Source organism: Mustela erminea, chromosome 11 (assembly GCF_009829155.1).
Source record: "Mustela erminea isolate mMusErm1 chromosome 11, mMusErm1.Pri, whole genome shotgun sequence".
Taxonomy (NCBI): Eukaryota; Metazoa; Chordata; class Mammalia; order Carnivora; family Mustelidae; genus Mustela; species Mustela erminea.
In genome coordinates, this window is record NC_045624.1 from 12,171,809 (window position 1) to 12,193,184 (window position 21,376).

Genomic DNA, 21,376 nt, shown 5'->3' on the forward strand with positions numbered 1-21,376 from the left:
GATTTTAATCTCATGATTTCATTTTTTTTAATTTATTTTTTTTTAATTTTTTAATTTTTTATAAACATAATCCCCAGGGGTACAGGTCTGTGAATCGCCAGGTTTACACACTTCACAGCACTCACCAAAGCACATACCCTCCCCAATGTCCATAATCCCAGCCCGTTCTCCCAACCCCCCTCCCCCCAGCAACCATGATTTCATTTCTAATACTTGATTAATCACAAGCTTGTTTACTTTACTTTAAATAGTTTCTGACCAGGCTAGTCTAACAAATTGCTGTTTAAATATCCATTAAGATAGGACTGTAAGGTAAAAATCTCAAAGCAGCACTATTAAAATTAAGAATAGACAACCTATCATATGATCTCCCTGATAGGAGGAAGTGGTGATGCAACATGGGGGCTTAAGTGGGTAGGAGAAGAATCAATGAAACAAGATGGGATTGGGAGGGAGACAAGCCATAAGTGACTCTTAATCTCACAAAACAAACTGAGGGTTGCTGGGGGGAGGGGGGTTGGGAGAACGGGCTGGGATTATGGACATTGGGGAGGGTATGTGCTTTGGTGAGTGCTGTGAAGTGTGTAAACCTGGCGATTCACAGACCTGTACCCCTGGGGATAAAAATATATGTTTATTAAAAAAAAAATAAAAAAAGAATAGACAACCTAAATGCCTTTGGGGGGGGGGATTTACATCAACTGTATAAGTCATTGATTATAATTGAGAAGCACTGCTTTAAGAAACTAACATACGTAACACATGTAGACATATGTCTGCATGTAGAATCCAACATATGTAACATATGTAAACGTATGTCTATACTGTAAACAAAGAAAATGGCCACAGGTAGATAAAAACTTTGATTCATACACACTGCCTACTCTTAAGCTTCATAAACATAGGTAACTAGAGCCATGCCTCCACCTCTCCCGAATAAAGTCTACAAACCGCAGTGCCCACAATGACAGAAAGGAGGGGGAATGGGGAAAAGACACTTCACAGAATGATCAAGCACAGAGGTGTACCTGAGACAGGCAGAGAGCTCTAGGAGGAGCTGTAAATTGTTAGGTTTGCACCTTATTTGGAGAAACTAAGACTTGGCATAGAGGAAGAGCCAGGCTTACTGAAGTAGACCCACTCTGTGAAGCACATCAACCTGTCGTGCCTTCAAGGCACCTGCCACTTCATAAAACAAGTGAGGCCTAAAGGCCAAGCAGTAAGGGGACCCTCTTGCTTCTGCTGGTCAGATGAGCATAGGCGGGAGAGTGTGGGGATGAGAACTCACAGCTACCAAGGCAGCTATGATAGGAGCCATGATCCTTGAGAAATGGGAACAACCATGATATATCATACATTCTTCACTTATCCTTCATTCGAGGCATTTGCTAATTCCCAAGTTCCATTGCACAAATAGCAAAAAAAATTGTGCAATTTTTTTTATAAGCTAAGCTGGGCGTCCTTGTGTTTTCTCCCAGGCTTTCCATCCCTGCCCAGGCACCTCCCTTGCTGCAGCCTAGTGCTGGCCCTGCACAAGGGAACCTCCATGTACTCAGAATCACTGACTGGGAGTGAACGGAACAGTCAACGCAAATTCAGGAGCAAGGCTAGCTTGCTTAAAAACAGTTGGCTGTGGCTGATACTGAAGAGATTACTGGTGAAAAAATAATGAATACTGTTATGCTGAAAATAAATAAATTTAATTAAAACAACAAACAAACAAAAAACAGTTGGCTGCCCCCTCCTGGAAAGCTCAGGTTGCAAACCACATAGCTGAGTCTTAATGAGGGCTTCCAGAGGACAGATTCAGCCCAGCAAAAATAAAGGGAAGAGTGGTGGAAAGAAGAAGGTGCATAAACAATGAGTTCTGTTACACTGAAAAGAAATTAAATTTTAAAAAAAGAGAAAAGGAAAAGAAAGGAGAAGGTGTCAGGGAAGGACTCAGGGCTCCCTGAGAGAGAGAAGAGGAGCAAGACTGCCATTGTCCTTGTCTGGTTTTCCGTCACTCCCACCACAAACCCACTGGCTCTTGTCCTCCTTTTCCTGTATGTCGAGTCCTCTGCTTTGCTCTCCTCAGAAAAGTTATTAGACCAGGCTTGGCTACAGGGAGAGGAAACACCACCTTTGATTCTTCCTAGAGAATAAAGCCCGACTTGTGTCCCTACAAGAGGACATGGCCCTGAGGTTGCTTTGAAAGGCTCCATTCTCCCAGCTGAGTCTCTGGGGCTCAGACCAGCCTAGAAATGTTCCAGAAAGAGAATTATGTGTTCATCTTGCATTTCTAAATGCACTTGTGTCACTCGGCACACAAGGGTTGGGTCTCATACCTCCACATACATTTTACACACTGCCCAAGACCTCTCTAACCTCAGGATATTACATTTAACAGATTGTCCTGGAGCATCTATGCTACAGAAGGAGATATTTAATAAAAAGACAGAGAGGAAAGGCCCCTCTACATATGAACTTACGGTCTCACAAGGGACAACAGAAACATAAACTATAGTTTACTGTACAATTTCAAGTGTTTACTAGTGTTGCCATTATACACCATTGTGAAAGATTAAAAACTAACACAGCAGAGAGTCAATTATCATATGTTTCACTTATTTGTGGAGCATAACAAATAGCATGGAGGACATTGGGGGATGGAGAGGAGATGGGAGCTGAGGGAAATTGGAAGGGGAGGTGAACCATGAGAGACTATGGACTCTGAAAAACAATCTGAGGGTTTTGAAGGGGCGGGGGGTGGGAGGTTGGGGGAACCAGGTGGTGGGTATTGGAGAGGGCACGGATTGCATGGAGCACTGGGTGTGGTGCAAAAACAATGAATAGTTATGCTGAAAATAAAAAATAAATTAAAATAAATAAATAAATAAATAATAAAAGACTTAGAGAGTTAATATAAAAAAAAACAAAAAACTAACACATACAGAACACTCACAAAATATGTTATTTTATAGCAATTCTGCGAAGGAAGTGCTCTTATCCTATTTAGAGGTGAAGAAGTTGAGTCGATAAGATTACAAGTGCCTACTCCAAGATCACACATCAAATGAATGACAATGTCAGAACATGACCAGTGGGTGTGTCAGATCCAGAAGCCTGTGCACACTACCATTTTTCCAAGTTGCATAAATCACCAGAAAAACTTACCGTGTAGTAATCATACCAGCGGGCTCTGGGGAAATACGCAGTGACATTTCTGGCATTCTAAAATTAAACACAAACAAGGCTTGGGAGGTAGGCTCTTGTATCCAGGGCAGTGTAACTAATTCACACAGTTAAAAGGCCAAAACAATAGTATTGGTCTTGGACCCACATGTTCATCTTTTCAGAGGCCAGTAATGTTGGGAAGACTTTCTTCTATTCCCTCTTGCCAAATGGGATATTTGCCTATCCAAAATTAACAGTCTCCCTAAAGCCCTTTGGGATCAGGACTTTGGGAGGACTGGAATCACCCTTTGCTTATAGACTCACCCCTCTCGAAAGAGACAAACTCGGGTTTGGGATGGAGCAGAAGAAAAACTTGCGAACCTCAGGGATTATGATTAGTGCAGGAAGTTTTGTGGAGGATGTAATTAGCTGGTATTTTAATCAGAAGCCTATATACATCAACAAAAAAAGTGAAGAAATGGCTTTTGCTGCCTGAAAACATCTTTTAGAAGGAAGGGAAGTACTAGCTAGAAGCAAGATTATGCACATCGGTATAAACAATCCTATAAAATTTGTTTCTGACCCATATTCACCTATACTCCTTATTTTAGTTAATAAAGAAATGATTCTATCTTGAAATATGCCATAAGGTTCTTTCCTTCTTGATTATCCTATGAATCAGAATCTGTTATACTGATTTAAAGATGAAGAAGCAGAGGACCAGAGCACCTAGGTGTTGGACTTCAGCTCAGAGGCAGAAGAAGAGACAGTAGAGCAAGAGACCCCATCTCAGGACACCCAGCAGACCAGGCCTCTTCTGCTACCTCTAGTCACTGGGCCTTGTAGCTCTAATTCTCTGTTCCTCAGAGGCCCCCATACTCACAGGCTCCAGGACAGGGCTGACCAGGAAGGCTGGGCCAAGCAGAAACTGACTGTCTACATCCCAGGTCACCTGGTCTGACACAAACCTAGAAAGAGAAAACCAAGGTACCACAATCAGGACCCCCAACAGGGCCTCAGGCCAGACCCTGAAGAAACTCCTTGAGTTCAGACCCAAGTCAGAAATCCAAATGCATTCTATACCTTTCTTTAACTCTTTCCCTAGGTCTCCTTTAATCAGATACATTCTTCCTTTCTGTCATGTTCTTCAAACCCCAGAAATGGTTGGATTTAGACACATTCTCACCTATACATAGCTCCACGCAAGAACGGCCTTCAGCCCTCAAATCTCCATCCCTCATATCTGGCCGTGTTTGGTGACCTGAGCTTCTACAAGAGATAGGCAGTTCTTCATATGCCCAATTTAGAAAGAAAGTATTCCATGCTGTATTGTAATCACTTTGAATTTTTTTCGTTCAGTAGTCTTTTATCAAGGACCTAGGGCATGACTGACGCTGCGCTAAAAGGAGTTACAATGCATGGTCTGTGCCTGGAAAGCTAATGGCAAAGGGCAATCATGTCTTTAATTTAATTTGGATTTTTTTTTTTTCAAAAGCCATCACACAGAATGGTATTGTCCCTTAGTCACTGGGACCCCGGTTAGACTAACTCACTCATGGAGAAGAGGCCGCACGACAGTGCTGCCCTCCGTGTGGGCCATGTGCATCAGGGTGTAGAGAAACGGCAACAGGGTGTATCTGGTCAGCAGCACACTTCTGGAAATATTCACGAAGGCAGCATCCCAAGACACAGGGTCTTGCCTCTAAAGGAGAAAAAAAGAGTGTTCAGAGCTCACCTTGGGGACCTGGGAGCTTAAGGAAGTCACTGAATGCTTATTACAAACAAAGATCACACATAGCTAAACCAAAGTTGATTATAGAGGGTCCTGAGAATATTCTTAATATACTGAAAGAAGTCACTCATGCTTGCCCAAGACAAATGATGAAATGTCTCTGTAAGATATTCTGTAAGATGGAATATATTTGGTACAAGCAGCCTAAACAAACAAAAGACTCTAAAGAACATTGAGGAATCTGGTTCACTAAAACAAGGACCTTTCCATGTACCTGTTAGCCATGTGTATGTCTTCCTGGAAAAACGTCTACGTGATTTGTCTTCCCGTTTTTAAATGAGATTGTGGTTGTCATGGCTTTGTATGAGTGCCTTAAATATTTTGGATATTAACTCCTAATCAGAGATATGGTTTGCAAATATTTTCTCCCACTCCCTAGTTGTCTTTTCATTTTGTTAATTGTTTCTTTTGCTATGCAGAAGCTTTTGAATTTGATGTAGTCCTACTTAACTTATTTTCACTTTCCCTGTTTGTGCTTCTTGTGTTATAGCCAAAAAAAAATCATTGCCAAGAACAATGTCAAGGGGGTTTCCCCTATGTTTTCTTCCAGAATTTTTACAGTTTCACATCCTACATTTAAAGTATAATCATTCTGAGTTAATTTTTGTGAGTGATGTAAGATAAGGCTCCTATTTCATCCTTTGGTATGATTATCCATTTTCCCAACAGCATTTATTGAAGAGACTGCCTTCTCTTCATTGAGTATTCTTGGCTCCCTTGTCAAATGTTATATGCAAACGTTTATTTCTCTACTTTTGATTCTGTTCCATTGACCTATTTTTAGGCCAATAATATACTGTTTTGATTACTATAACTTTGTGATATAGTTTGAAATCAGGAAGCACAATGCCTCCAGCTTTATCCTTTTTCAGGATTGCCTTAGCTATTTGGGGTCTTTTGTAGTTCCATAAGAATTTAAGAATTTTTTTTTCTATTTCTGTGAAAAATGCTATTTCTTTCAATAATGATTGCACTGACTGTATAAAATGGTTTGGGGGTAGTATGGACATTGTTAACAATTTAATTCCAATCCATGAACATGGAGTATCTTTCCATTTGTTTGTGTATTCTTCAGTTTCTTTCACGTATGTCCTATAGTTTTCATTGTATAGATCTTTCATCTCCTTGGCTAAATTTATTACGAACTATGTTATTGATTTTTTTTTAAATTTCTTTTCAGCATAACAGAATTCATTGTTTTGGCACCACACTCAGTGTTCCATGCAATACGTGCCCCCCTTAATACCCACCACCTGGCTCCCCCAACCTCCCACCCCCCACCCCTTCAAAACCCTCAGATTGTTTTTCAGAGTCCATAGTCTCTCATGGTTCACCTCCTCCTCTAATTTCCCTCAACTGCCTTCTCCTCTCCATCTCCCTATGTCTTCCATGTTATTTGTTATGCTCCACAAATAAGTGAAACCATACGATAATTGACTCTCTGCTTGACTTATTTCACTCAGCATAATCTCTTCCAGTCCTGTCCATGTTGCTACAAAAGTTGAGTATTCATTCTTTCTGATGGAGGCATAATACTTCATAGTGTATATGGAGCACATCTTCCTTATCCATTCATCCATTGAAGGGCAGATTTTTGATGCTACTGTGAGTGGCATTGTTTTCTTTCTTTTTCTAATATCTTGGTGTCAGTAAAAAGAAACACAACTTATTTCTGTATGTTCACTTTGTGTTCTGCAACTTTACTGAATTAATTGATTCATTCTAGCAATTTTTATGATGTCATTAGGACTTTCTATATATAAGATCATATGAACTGTAAACAGAGACAGTTTTACTTCCTTTCTGATTTAAATGATTTTCATTTCTTTTTTTGCCTGACTGCTCTGGCTAGGACTCCCAGTACTATGCTAAACAGGAGTAGTGAGAGTAGGCACTTGTCTTATGTCCAATCTTAGAGAAAATGTTTTCAAGCTTCCACCTTTAAGCATGGTATTAGCTGTGGGCTTGTTGCATACAGCCTTGAGGTACATTCCTTCTGTGCTTAATTTGTCTAGAGTTTTCATCATGGAAGGAGGCTACGTTTTGTCAATTTTTTTTCCTGCACATATCAAGATGATCATATGATTTTTATCTTTCCTTCTATTTATGTAGTGTATCACACTTATTTGTGTATGTTAAATCAACCTCACATCCCAAGTTAAATCCCACTTGATCGTGGTGTGTGATTTCTTCCAAGTATTGAATTCAGTGTGCTACTATTTTATTGCAAATTTTTGGATCTATGTTTATGAGGGACATTGATCTTTAGTTTTCTTATAGCGTCCTTATTTGGCTTTAGTGTCAGGATAATGCTGATCTTGTGAAATGAACCTGGGAATGTTCCCTCCTCTTCAGTCTTTTGGAAGTGTTCGAGGAGGTCTTGGTGTTGATTTTTCTCTAAAATTTTTGATATAATTCACCAGGGAAATCACTTTTCTTTGTTGGGGATTTTTATTACTAGCTCAATCTCCTTATTTGGTATTTATGTTTGGCTTTTCTGTTTCTTCATGTTTCAGTCTTGGTAGGTTGTATCTTCCTAGGAATTTCTTCATTTCTTCTTGGTTGTGCAATTTGTTAATTTACAATTGTAGTTTCTTGTGATCCTTTGCATTTCTGTGGTATTGGTTCTAATGTCTCCCTTTTGCACTTATACTTTTCTTTATATGAGCCTTCTCTCTGTTTTCCTTATCAAGTCACACTGAAGGTTTGTTAACTTTATCTATCCAAAGAACCAGCTCTTAGTTTGTTGACCTTTTCTGTTGTTTTTCTGGTCTCTACATCATTTATTTTTCCTCTGATCTTTGTTATTTCCTTTCTTTTGCTCAATATGGGTATACTTCATTCTTCTTCTGCTAGTTCCTTGAGGTGTAAGGTTGGGTTGTTTATTTGAGATTTTTCTTTCTCTATTAATGTAGGTGTTTATCACTATAAACTTCCCCTTAGAAATGCTTTCACTGCATCCCATAAGTTTTGGTATGTTGTGTTTCCATTCAAGATTTTTAAATTTTTTTTTATTTCATCTTTGACCCATTGGCTCTTTAGCTTCCACATATTTGTGAGTTTTCCAGTATTCCTCCTATTATTAGTTTCCAGTTTCCAACAGAAACATACAAGTTGCCGATAAAAAGATGCTCAACATCACTATTCATCAGGGAAATGCACATCAAAACCACAATGAGATACTACCTCACATCTATTAAAGAGCTGAACAGTGGTTATGAGGGGCTGGGGGATGGGAGAAATGGGGATGTATCAGTCAAAGGCTACAGATTTCCAGTTATAAGATGAATATGTTCTGCTAATGAAATGCACAGGATGGTGACTGTAGTTAACAATACTATATCATATACTTGAAAGTTGCAAAAAGAGTAAATACTAAATATTCTCACCACAAAAAATAGAAATGGCAATCTTGTGAGGTGATGGAGTTGTTAACTAATCCTCCCATGGTAATCATTTCACACTACATAAAAGTATCAATTAAAAAACAAACATGAGGGTCCAATGGTTTTGAAAATGTCACAGAGAACACAGCTCAAACTTGGAGGTTGTATTCCTAATGACACAACACTTCTGAGCTATAAGCGAACATCCTACCCTGGTCCCAATGGTATTGTGGTTCCTCGAAAAAGGATAAAAGGCTCCCAGCTGCATCCAGCGAGCACACATCTCATATTCAGCATCTTGAAAGAACCCACAAATATCTGCTCCTGTCTGAAATGAGGTAGAAGAAAACAAGTCTGTTGGTGATTTCTGAAAGGTGTCACTACCCGCTTGAGGGTTAGAAATGACCCAAAGACACTTACATAAGATATGCCAAAGAGGCTGAACTCCATCATGCCTGCAACGAGAACACAGCTGGGTTAGAGGCAGCAGTTGTGATCTGCCTCCTCCTCCCTCAAGAATCCTTTAGCGAGGGTCTTAACCCCCTTCCCACCAAAAGAGGCCCTTAAGGATAAGCCCACACACCAATAATAGACTTCTTCAGTTGGTCCCAGGCAGCTGTGTTGTCGCCCAGCCAGTGACCTCCCCAGCGGCCAGAAGTAGGGAACGTGGAGCGGGTGATGACAATCCCTCTCTGTCCTGTCACCTCCTGCACAGCTCTTGTTGGAGGGAACAAGGAGGTGAATGGGGAGAGATCAGAGGAGGAAAGGCCACAGAGCTTCTCCTCCCAGAGTTTTGGAGCCTAAGTTATGGCAACAAAACATCTCCTGAATTATTGGAGGAAATATGGAAATCAGAGCCATGATGAAATCCCCACTGACTAATCTCAGATGATAGACATGATAGTAGCAGCTACGCCTTTACATGGTGTTTCACAGTGTTTTACAATGAACTTTATAATAAGCCTATTGAATCACCTAAAAATAATGACTAATCACTAAGTCTTAACCACTTCTTTAATAAGTACTAAGTTTTTGTATTTGGGAAGAAAGAAGGTGAATTTCTTTATGAGACTTTCCATTAAGAGAACTCTTCTTATTCATTTAACTCAAAATAGGACAGGACTAATTCAGCAGAACATCAGTTGGCTCTCCAACAAGAATAATTAAAAAAAAAAAAAGAAGAAGAAGAAAAGAAAAAGAAAAGCCAACAGAGATGAGTCCCTTTTGAAATAAAAAAAAAAGACAGTCCTCTGTGTTCCCTTCACCTCTTGGAATTAATTACAGCATCAGCTGCCATGTGTGATCACTTGTGTCTCTGTGTATGTCTCTTTCACAAGGACTATCTTTCTCTCTGACAACTGCTTACTTAAAGCCGTCCTTCTTCCTCTTCTTCTTTTTTTAAAGATTTTATTTATTTACTTATTTGACACACAGAGAGAGAACACAAGCAGGGGGAGCAGCAGACAGACGAAGAGGGAGAAGCAGGCTTCCCGCCGACCAAGGAGCCTGATGCAGGGTTTGATCCCGGGACCCTGGGATCATGACCTGAGCTGAAGGTAGATGCTTAACTGACTAAGCCACCCAGGCACCCCTAAATCTGTCCTTCTAACACTGATCTTGGAGCCTGGCTCCATGCTCATGTTTGCTTAATAAATATTAAGAATTGTGACATAGTTGTGATTTAAATCTTCCTAACCCTTGAGAGGGACATGGAAGGAAAAGCAGGGTTCCTTCATCAACCACTGGCTATCCCTGCAGGTCAGGTGCACCAGAGAATGGAGACGGTGACTCACTCATAGGTGGGTCTGGTCTGGGCCCATCCGTACAGGCTGTGAACGTCGTAGTGCCGCACCCGAGAGCCGTCGGGCAGGATCTGCTCACTCTCCATGCACAGGGTCTTGCTGCTGAGGCCCCTGTCCCTGGACTCCAAATCTGAGAAGAAAGATCTAGTGATGTCAATGCCACACCTAATCCTGTTATCCCTGACTTCTCTTTAAGGGATCTGACACTGGATCTTAAGTCTAATTTGACCCCTGCATGGGTCACTCTCCTCCTCAGGGGCATGGGACCATGCTCGGCTCTGAGCTGCAATGGACACAACTGTTTTAGCCTCAAGTCCCCTGCAGGGTTTTCCAGGAGAAAGTGAGGGCAAGGGGGAGGAAAACACAATTGTCAAACACCTAATTAGTTGACAGCAGGCAGTCTAAATATTTTTCTTATAAATAATTTCATGTAATTTTTATTGTAACTCTGTAAAAGAGATAGCATTTTCTTCCTTCACAACTTAAAGCAAAGATTCGGAAACATCAAGTAATCTGTTGATGGTCACACAATTCTTAGTGATGGTCGCACAATTTCTGGAGCCAAGATATGAACACAAGGATAACACCAAAGTCCCTCGACTCCCTGATAAGGGAAAGCTGCTGCTTTCCACCCACTGGCAGCACAAAAAAAAACTCCTGTGGGGGGAATTCACAGAGGCCTGAAGAATTAAGAAACTTAGAATCCTCTGGGGACATAACCACAGTTCAGTGTTTTCTGAGCAAATCTGAGAAATTCACCCAACAGGGCCAATAACGTATACACTCTCAGCTGGATAAAGTGCTTGATGCGTATTTGTCTTGCACCCCATCCCCCAAACCACAGCACCAGTTAAGATGTGCCCTGAATAGTCAGAACTCTTGTGGCGCTTGTGGTGGTCATGTCCTCGTAGTCATGGCTCTGCCAACAGAGGTGGCCGAGGGCTCTTACATGGCATATAGGGAGGGTGGTTCAGAGTGGCATCCTTGCAGCCCGGGGGAACTGCTCCATTCACAAAACTCGCTGGCTCATTCATATCCTAGAAATGTCCAACACAGATAGATCTTACTTTTTCAAATCATTACATCCTGCCAACTCAGAGACAAGAAGCAATGAATAAATCATTCGCCTTCCAGCAATCCGGTAGATACCAGCCCAGGGACACTCATTAGATCCAGCTGAGAATTGACTAGAGAGATCAATCAAGCCCACAAGAATGATTGGCTAGAGGATTAAAAAAAAAAATCTCCCTCAAGGTATGAGGGCAAGGCTCAAGTTCAGGAAATTCCTAGTAATCGCCCTGGCATTTTACAGCAGGAACTTCAGACGAGTTGTAAGATATGAGGAGTGTTAGGGATGATCCACTTCTGATTAGAGGAATTGCAATCAGATGGGTTCAAAGTCTTTCTTGGATGATGATTATTCCTCTTGATTAAAGGTCACGATATATAAGCTTAGACACACAAATACAGAAACACACCCACCCACATGTGCACAGACACGGACCCACACACTCACAATCCACATGCCGTCAAACTTCAAGCTCCTCTCTGGATTCCGTGGGTTGGTGTAGAGTTCCCGCAACTCTCTCTTCCACCACGTGGTAGTTGAGTTACGGAAAAAGTCGGGAAAGGCCACATAAGCTCGGTATAGCTGTAAAAATTAAATGTAGTTTATCGGTCCCCCAAATTATATTCGATAGCAAACCGACATTTCCTGAGAGCATAACTCATGTACATCCCTATAATGCATGATGATAGATAATTTAGACAGAGCCTAGATAACGTGTGCAGCTTACTTGAAATATGAGCGCACACCACTTCCTCGTATCAAGGTGCAAAAATAATGAATACTGTTATGCTGGAAATAAAAAAAATAATAATAAAATAAAAAAATTTAAAAAATAAAAAAAAGAAAAAAAAAAAAGAAATATGAGCGCACAGAAGAGACATTAGCACAAATTAGACACCTGCTTAGCATTTGGAAAGTATCCATGGACTGTCTTCCTTTTTGTATCAACATGAACAGTACCAACCAACACCCTAAACTCACTGTCTCGTGTGCTAGATGCTTAACTTTCAACCTCTGTCCTGCCATTTCCGAAGCTTGGCTCAGACAAAGCGGGAGCCAGGAGAGATTGCAGCTTCAAAGGCATCAGATGGACTGTCGACAGGATGGAAGGCAACACCCAGACGATCCTCTCCTGTCTCACTCCCACTGGGGAAAGGAGGTGAGGGGTGAGACATTACACTGGTGTGCATGTGTTTTCTGTAGTTGCAGAAATCACTGGACAACTGTACTTGGGTGTCAAGTCACTTGGGAGGAGCTAAAGAGGAAGTTTTAACACTGCTCTCTTCTCTTCATCCTCCCCCAAATAATAAAAGCTGTGTCTTTATTTTAACCTGGATCCAAAGCTTAACTGTATTACCAGGATTTTGAGAGCAATGATCTTGTTTTATACTCTTCTGGTTGAACTTTGTACTACCCCCCTCACCGTGCTTAGCTTCAAACCTAACGTGAAATAGATGCTCAGTGAATAATTGTGAGTTCGCACCTTCGAAGCGACAGCAGCAGCAAATATTTACAAATTTCTATGCATCTCATGCTGCTTGTAATGGTACTTCATGGTCCTTTGTATGTCCCAGTAAATAGGTTCCTCTGTGTTCCTCAGTGCATTTTAAGAGTTAAAGAGTTAAGTAATGCTACTGGTGGGAGGAGAGGGTCCTGGGGGAGGGGGGTAAGGAAGAGGGGGTACAACAGAAAGAGGACTTGGTTTAGGAACCCTCCTCTTACATACATACAATAGACAAAAGGCAATTATGAACCCATATGTCTAGGTAAAAGGCAAAAAAAGAACACAAAGAAGAAAACAGAAATGAAACAAAATACAGGGATCCAGCTCACAGTGAAGTGAGGGGCGGTGAACCACATCACTGAGAATCTTTTGAAAGGGATGGCTTTTTGCTAGAAAATAGAGGTAGAAACATGGAACCAAAAGAAGAGAACCTCTCACCAGAAACAGAGCTCCAGCTCAGGCAGGGTTAGAAACATGGTGTAGAGGAGGGAGATGGAGGATTAGGGTAAACAGAGTCAGTACCAGCCTTGCTGGAGTCACAACTGAATCCCATAGGGGATACAAGTAAGAAAGTTGACCAATTCTAATTCATTAGTCTCACTGAAAAGTGCTCTGATGATTTACGCAAGAAATACATGCTTTGCCATTCTCCAAGGTGCTGGCTCTGCCTCACTACCATCTCTATTCAGCTCCAGCCTTGCAACTTCTGTCGTCACTCCCCTTGATCTCAACTCGTGATGGACCCATCTGCATGTTTGGTCATTGGACCACTTTCACAACCCACTATGTGCGTGCTAGCAAAATTCAGTTCGTAGCCCCCAACCCTAGACTTCCTGAATTCAATCTGAGCTTCAGATTCAGTAATCTGCTTTCCATAGGCTGCCTACTGTTTGCTTGTTTGTTTGTTTGCTTTATACTACCCACAGCCAGGCCAGACCTGGGTATCAGTAGCTTCGTCCCCACCAGCATCATGAGTGGGTCTTATTAATATAAGTAGTCATAATTATTCTATCTACTGAGAATCTCTTACATGCTATCAAATACATATCATGACTTTATTAGGGTGCCTTCATTAGAATCTCTAATAAAAATACAACTGTCATTTGGGGCAGGAGAATTCTTCAGAGAACATCCCCCACAATCAGAACTCTGAGCATCCCTAGTCACTGTCCATTAAGTGCCATTTGGTGCTCCCCTGTATTAATCAAAACTGTCCCACAGATTTCCAAATGCCCTCAATGGCTTACAATTGTAGGAGAGCCAACCTCTTTGTCACTGAAGTGGTCCCTTTCCCAGTATGATTTAAAAATCATGGTACTAGCAAAAAAAAAAAGATACATAGACCAATGACACAGAATAGAAAGTCCAGAAAGAAATCTACACATGTGCCATCAACTAATCTTTGGCAAACATGTCAAGAGCACACAGTGGGAAAACAAGTCTCTTCAATAAACAGTCCTAGGAAACCTGGATATCCACATGTAAAGCAATGAAACTGAACCATCTCTTACAGCACTCACAAAAAATTTCCAACCTGAATTAAAGCCTTAATTTTTTTTTATTTCTATTTATTTATTTATTTATTTATTTATTTTAAGTAGGCTCCACACCCAGCATGGAGCCCAGTGTGGGGCTTGAACTCATGACCCTGAGATCAAGACCTGAGCTGAGATCAGGAGTCAGATGCTTAAATGACTGAGCCATTCAGGTGCCCCAAGACTTAATTATAAGACCAGAAACCGTGAGACTTCTAGAAGAAAACAGGGGAAAAGCTCCTTGACTTTGGTCTTGGCAATGATTCTGGGGGAGAATCTGATACCGCAAGCACAAGCAACAAATGCAAAAATAAACAAGTGGGACTACATGGAAATAAAAAGCTTCTGCATGGCAAATAATCAAAGTAATGAAAAGACCACCTAGGAAATGGGAGAAAATACTTGAAAACCCTGTATCTGACAAGAGATTAACTTCCAAAGTATACAAGGAATTTATACAATAGCAAAAACAAAAAAACAAAAAACCAACAACAAAAAACAGATTAAAAAGTTGACAAAGGATCTGAATAGATATATTCCTAAATAAAACATATAGATGGCCAAAAGATACAAGAAAAGGTACTCAGCGTCCCTAATCATCAGGGAAATGCAAATCAAAACCACAATGAGATATCATCTTCTACCTATTAGGATAGCTTTTACCAAAAAGACAAGAGACAACAACTGTTCATGAAGACATGCACAAAAAGACATGCACCTTGTGCACTACTGGTGGTAATTTAAATTTGTATAGTCATGTGGAAAGTAATGTGGAGGTTCCTCAATAAAGTAAACAAAGAATTACCAGGTAATCTAGCAATCCCACTTCTGAATATATATCCTGAATAAAAGGAAAGAAATATCTAAAGAGACATTTGCACTCTCATGTTCATTGCAGCATCATTCTCAACAGCCAAGATGTGGAAAAAATCCAAGCATCTGTCAGTGGGTGAATGGGTAAAGAAGATATGGCGTACATATAGACACACAATGAAATATTATTCAGCCATGATAAAGAAGGAAACCCTGCCATTTGCCACAGCATACTTAAACTTAGAGGACATTATGCTAAATGAAAAACCTGTACAGAGAAAAATAAATACTATATGATCTCACTTATACGTGGAATCTTAAAAAAAAAAAAGAAGTTTGAGCTCACAGAAACAGACAGCAGCATGGTATCTACCAGGGGTAATGGAGTGGGGGAAATGAGGAGATGCTGGTCTAAGGGGATAAACTTTTATTTTTAAGATGAGTAAGTTCTGGAGATCTAATGTATAGCCTGATGACTACAGTTGAAAATACTGTCTTGTATACATAAAAGTTGCTATGATTGTAGATCCTAAGTATTCTTTTTTTTTTTTTAAGATCTTATTTATTTCAGAGAGATACGGAGAGATCGCAAGCAGGGGGGGTGGCAGAGGGAGAGAAACAGGCTCCCCACTGAGCACGGATGCAGTGCTAGATTCCCAGGACCCCGGCATCATGACCTGGGCTGAAGGCAGACGCTTAACAACTAAGCCACCTAGGTGCCCTATCTTAAGTATTCTCACCACACACTAACAAATGGTAAATGTATGAGATGATGGATGTGTTAATTAACCTGATTATGGTAATCATTTCATGATACATATATGTATTCAATCACCACACTGTATACTTTAAATATATACAATTTTGTCAGTCATACTTCAATTGTATTAGAGGAAAAAATACTAAAAAAGAAAATGAATGAATAAATGAATGAATGAGTGTTAAGTTCAAGGAGACCCTGAACTTCTCTAACCTGGCAGACTACTGTGTCCATATGGTCTCTCTGGATCAGCAAATTTCAAATAGTTTCCTATGAGAAGCAACAGAGAGAAGAGGAAGCTAGGTCTTATTACCCAGGGAGAGCAAGTTTTAACATAAGAATGGAAGCTGGGAGGTAAGAGAGAAGTTGAGAAACCAAAGAAGGATGGGGAATTTATTTTTATATTATTTTTTAAAATATTTACTTTATTATTTTAGAGAGAGAGCACTTGAGGGGCAGGAAGGGCATAGGGAGAAGGAGAGAGGAAGAGCAGCAAACTCTCCGCTGAGCACAGAGCCAGATGAGGGGCTTGATTTCCGGACACTGAGATCATGACCTGAGCCAAAACCAAGAGTTAGACATTTAACCAACTGTACCACCCAGGTTCCCCAGGATGCGGGATTTGTAAGAGTGAAGATGGAGAAGCTTGTCCATCAACAAAGAAACAGAAAAACAAAACATCAACAAAAAAACAGAGAAAAAGAAAAATACAGAGAAAAAGATTCCATCACTCAAGACAGGGTTTGGAGACTATGTTCAAAACATACTCAAGGGATGCTTGGGTGGCTCAGTCAGTTAAGTGTCTGCCTTCAGCTCAAGTCATGATCCCAGGGTCCCAGGACTGAGCCCTGCATTGGGCTCTCTGCTCAGCACGAACCTGTTTCTTCTTCTCTCTCTGCCCCTCCCCCTGTTCCTGCATGCGCTCTCTCTCTCTCTTTCTCTCTCTCAAATAAATAAAAATAAAAATCTTCAAAAATATCCTGAAAAATATTCAGGAACAACAATAAAAACAACAACAAATACACTCATTCTAGGCAAACAGTATTTCTTAGGAGGTAGAAATTTCATGGGCCACTGGAATCTGGCAGCCTTGGATTTGAAATCATCACTTGGTCACCTAGAACTCCAGAGCAGTAATTTAAGCTCTCTGAATCCTAGTTATGCGGAAGATAATAATCCCTGCCTCCCAACTGGGAATAAAATATTACATATAAAGTGATTGCCACACAGATGGACACACAGGACATAATCCCTCAGTGTATTCCTGAATGCACACACATGGGGAAATCCACTATCCTGAGAATGGCCACCCCTTCCCAGCAGCCCTGACTTCACCCATGTCCACAAAGGGTCCTTTACCTCCACTTGAGTCTCCCAGTCTAGAGACCCATTTATAACGACATCAGGGAAATCAGGCCACACCTGTGGAGAGAAAACTGTTCAAAAGCAATGCACTAGATAATTTATCTTATATAGTACTTCCTAAGAAACTATAAACCATGGTTGTAGGTGGTAATACCTTGATTTTGATCTAGAAAAGTAGATCCCACAAGGCACCCACATACATATATTCCCTAAAAATTCCTTAACTGTGTTGACAAATATTGATGGACAAAATGAGAACTTCTGAGCCCTAAACCCAAATGGAAAAGGCCCCAAAACAACATGCACAAACACGCTGTCACCCACCCCAGGGTGGGGATTAGTGGATCACCGCATTGGTCATACCTTTCCCCAGACAATGCCTCCACCATCTGGAGCTTTGATGAAGACATCATCTTCCACACCCCGAGTGAATGCAGGATAGTTCTGTGTCTCATTACCAGAAATAGCTGGGTCCTGAAATCAAAGCACAGACTAGGTAGAAGTCCAAACCCAGAGAACAAATTGGGACAGAAAAAAGAACTCTTCAAACAGAAAGGCACCAGCTCCCACCTGAACCATAATGTTTCTGTGAATCCTGGGAAATACACCTTCCTTTCTGAACCTCAACTTCTCCACTCATGACATGGACGGAAACACAAAAGAAAGCTTCCTCCACCAAAGCCCATTCACTCTCTCTAACAAACTCTGCCCATTCCCAGAGGGACTAACCAGAATGAGGATGACCCGCATCCCGTCATCCTTCATGCGATTAATCAGGGCTGGAAACCCCAGGAACTTGGGGCTGAGGGTGAAGTCCAGCTGCCGCTCCATGTAGTCGATATCCGAGTACTGCACGTCCTGGGGGGAGCACAGGAGAAAAATGAGTGGCTCTTGCTTGGAAAAAGGCCAGGTTCCAGGTGAGAACAAGCTTCTACTGACCAGTGGTGAATTTCATAAGGCTTCCTTTTGACTTATTCTAACCTCAGGTATCAGGTATTAGATTCTGGAAAATTTTCAAATTTTCAGTAGTAAGATAGAAGAAAAAAAAACTAAATTGGCAAAAATAGGATGATAATGCCTATCTATCTGCCAAGACTGTTGGGAGGATAAATGAAAAGAGAGGATGAGACAGTGCTTTGTGAAAGGCCAGTAGGAGTGACTATGGTTACCTTGCCAAAGAGGCTGCCCCTGCGATCGGTGGTTCACTTTCAGAGAAAAGAACATAATGTAAGCTCCCCAGCACTAATATAATTGGATGGATGGAAAATCTACCTTTTACTTAAAAAAAAAAAAAAAGCACCTGTGATTGCTTTAGAGTATCCAGTCCTGGGGGTTATCAGACATAGCTTTCTTTTTAAAAATGAAATACTGCATACCATGCTTACCATGAATAGCAACAATTGTAAATAAGAGAAAAATATATTGAATAAAATTTAATATGTAAGAAGTCCAGGGGATTAATTCTCTGATTCTTGGATCCCACTTCCCCTCAAGAGAAGGATAGAATTTGTTTCCATATTTACTTCATCAGGAAACTGATAACCAAGATCCCTATCTTCAACTTTAGCTCAAAGCTGAGGGAACACTATGCCAGCCAAGTTTTGGAAGTGAGGTTTTATCTGCACCTATGGTGATCTGACTAAATTTGGGTCATTTTCTTTTCAATTAAGCAAAACTATTGTTTGGGCAACCTTTTATTCTTAAGATACCAAAGGTGTTTTTGACCAAATATTTTAAAGTCATATAGTTATAGGAACTGCCCCCCCTTCAAGGCAAGCTAATCCAGATACAGAGAAGACTAGTAACATCCATGAGGTACCAGAGCCAATCCACCCATATGAAGAACATACATAAGGGATCTGGGCAGCCACCATCTCATCATACAAGCTGGCAATCTCAGAGTCATTCTGGTATCCATAGCGACACAGCTGAAACCCCAAGGACCAATAAGGAACCATCACTGGCCGACCAATCAGCTAGAAAATAAACAGAAAATTCATTCCTTAAAAAGGAGACTCGGGATTAAAATTGTTGACATATTATTAAGAACATCTTTCTGGCATCCCATCTTAGATAATCAAGAAATTCAAAAATGGAGAGAAACTGAGAGGATGTAGAACCACTGGGATAGCTTGGAGAAAGCTTTCTGCTAGACTTTACTTACTTCCCTAAGAATTTTGGAAAATCTGATTTTACTCTGAGTTTTGGAAAATCTGATTTTACTCTGATTCCTAGTGGCAGTTGAGCTTACTGGTTCAGATCTCAGAATCTAGAGGCAAAATGCCTGGCCTACCATACAGGCTCTAAACTCTGCTGGCTATGTAGCCCTGTGCAGATGTTAAAAACCTCTTGTTCATCAGTTCCTTCACTTGTAAACTGGGGATAATAATAGTATTCGCTTCATTAGTGTTCTTTGTGAAGAATGAATGAGTTCATATATGTAAAATGATCAGTGACACATAGTAAGTTATATAAGTGTGTTACTGCTGCCAAAGTAACTGTCATGACCACTATGACCACCATCACTACCAGAACCATCACCATCGCCACATCACCACCTCGGCCTCACATGCCCCACCTCTACTACCACCTTCATCACATCCACCACCACCTGTACTACCACCTCCACCACTTCAATCACCACCTGCACCACCTGCACCACCTCCACCATGACCATCTCTAGCACCATGATCTCCACTACCACATCCCCCACCATCACCACCTCCACAACTACCAGCTCCACCAACTCTACCTACCACCATCTCTACCACCCACCATACCATCACCACCACCTCCACCACTACCATCGCCACTGCCAACACCACCATGGCACCATACTACTTCTGCTACTCTGCAGTGCTTTGAGGGGCTGCAAATTTAATGGTTATTGGGATATATTTTTTTTGCTCTTCATTTTATAGTCTATCTTTCAGAAGGATCAACAATTCCAGGTATCATCTGAGAGTTATGCTAATCAAGGTGGATTGGGTACTCAGAACCTACTGTATGAGTAGTTGATAATCAGTTTAATGTCCTCCTACCTCAGTATACTGCTGAGTGACAAGCTCTGGAGTTGGCCCCAAGAACACATAAAAGTCCAGAATTCCTCCTATGGTGCGGTATGTCAAGGCAGGAAGGGGCTGGAAGGTCACATCTGAAAACATAGGAAAACACCACTCAAGCTGGAAACCTTCAAGGTGACAAATAACCCCTCAAATTCTTACCCTTTCCTTCTCCCTAGGCCTCTTTATAATGGAATATTAAGAGAAAGTATTTTTACTATACCTGCATCAAATTGAAGAAGTTAAATGAAAGTCTACGGGGAGCTACCCCTGGAATTTTTGCCCTCTGTCATTCTGTTCTTTTAAAGTTATTACTACATCTTTTATTTTAGAAGAGTTTAAGACTTAGAAGAAGTTGCAAAAATGTACTACAGTTCCTTTGTACACTTTACCCAACTTCCCTCAATGACCACATCTTATGTAACTTGTGCATTGTCAAAACCAGGAAACTGACATTCACATGAAACTATTAAGTCAGGGATAGACCTGATTCTGATTTGACCAGTTTTTACATGCATGCTTTCCACCCACCCTGTTTTTCCAAGCTCTTTCCAATACACCATATAAATTTTCTTCACACCCTCGTACCCCCAGAGTGAGCACTCTTAACCACAGCTTCACCATTAATTCAAATTAAAAAGATGGCTTCCACTGGCTGACCCCCAGGATATTTGAGACTCACTTGTTCTTTCTATCCCTTCTTACATCCCTTCTTGTATGTTTGCTAAATAGGAGTTAACTCTTGTTACCGCATGTTAATAAACTGAAATTAACAGAAAGGCTATACATGAAATGAAATATAAAAACAAGAACACTGTCCCCAAGATAATAATTTTGACTTCAGTCAGCTAGTTCGAACACACTGTTACTCAAAAATGACTGGTTCACAGAAACAAGGGAAGATGCTGGCATCTCTTACCCATGGCATTGCTGTTTAGCAGGAGCACCCCATGGGCACTTCCATCCTCCTCCAGTGCCATGTAGTAGGGGTGGACGCCATAGGAATTCTTCTTGTACTGGGAGAGACGTGGAGGGAAAGTGGTAAGAGGTTAGAAGACATAGTGGCCAACAAAGAAACTCTGCGAAAAAATGATTGGCAAGGTATGTCCTGTTTTCTCTGTGCAATGAACTA

The 21,376-nt window shown here is 40.9% G+C and overlaps 1 protein-coding gene across 2 annotated transcripts in view; it reads right to left on the reverse strand.

Moving 5' to 3' along the window:
• The window catches only part of LOC116569027 (maltase-glucoamylase, intestinal), an 89,566-nt gene that overhangs the window by 7,498 nt on the left and 60,692 nt on the right, over positions 1–21,376 (reverse strand). For both annotated transcript variants that reach the window (XM_032304955.1, XM_032304954.1), the window contains exons 29-43: positions 21,164–21,260; positions 20,224–20,336; positions 19,033–19,158; positions 17,912–18,040; positions 17,546–17,656; positions 17,177–17,239; positions 11,653–11,787; positions 11,086–11,173; positions 10,128–10,266; positions 8,918–9,051; positions 8,755–8,789; positions 8,546–8,662; positions 4,710–4,858; positions 4,040–4,124; positions 3,157–3,213 (exon numbers count right to left, since the gene is read on the reverse strand). In XM_032304955.1, the coding sequence (XP_032160846.1) occupies positions 3,157–3,213; positions 4,040–4,124; positions 4,710–4,858; positions 8,546–8,662; positions 8,755–8,789; positions 8,918–9,051; positions 10,128–10,266; positions 11,086–11,173; positions 11,653–11,787; positions 17,177–17,239; positions 17,546–17,656; positions 17,912–18,040; positions 19,033–19,158; positions 20,224–20,336; positions 21,164–21,260 (1,578 nt within the window). The remainder of the gene's footprint in view (positions 1–3,156; positions 3,214–4,039; positions 4,125–4,709; positions 4,859–8,545; positions 8,663–8,754; positions 8,790–8,917; positions 9,052–10,127; positions 10,267–11,085; positions 11,174–11,652; positions 11,788–17,176; positions 17,240–17,545; positions 17,657–17,911; positions 18,041–19,032; positions 19,159–20,223; positions 20,337–21,163; positions 21,261–21,376) is intronic.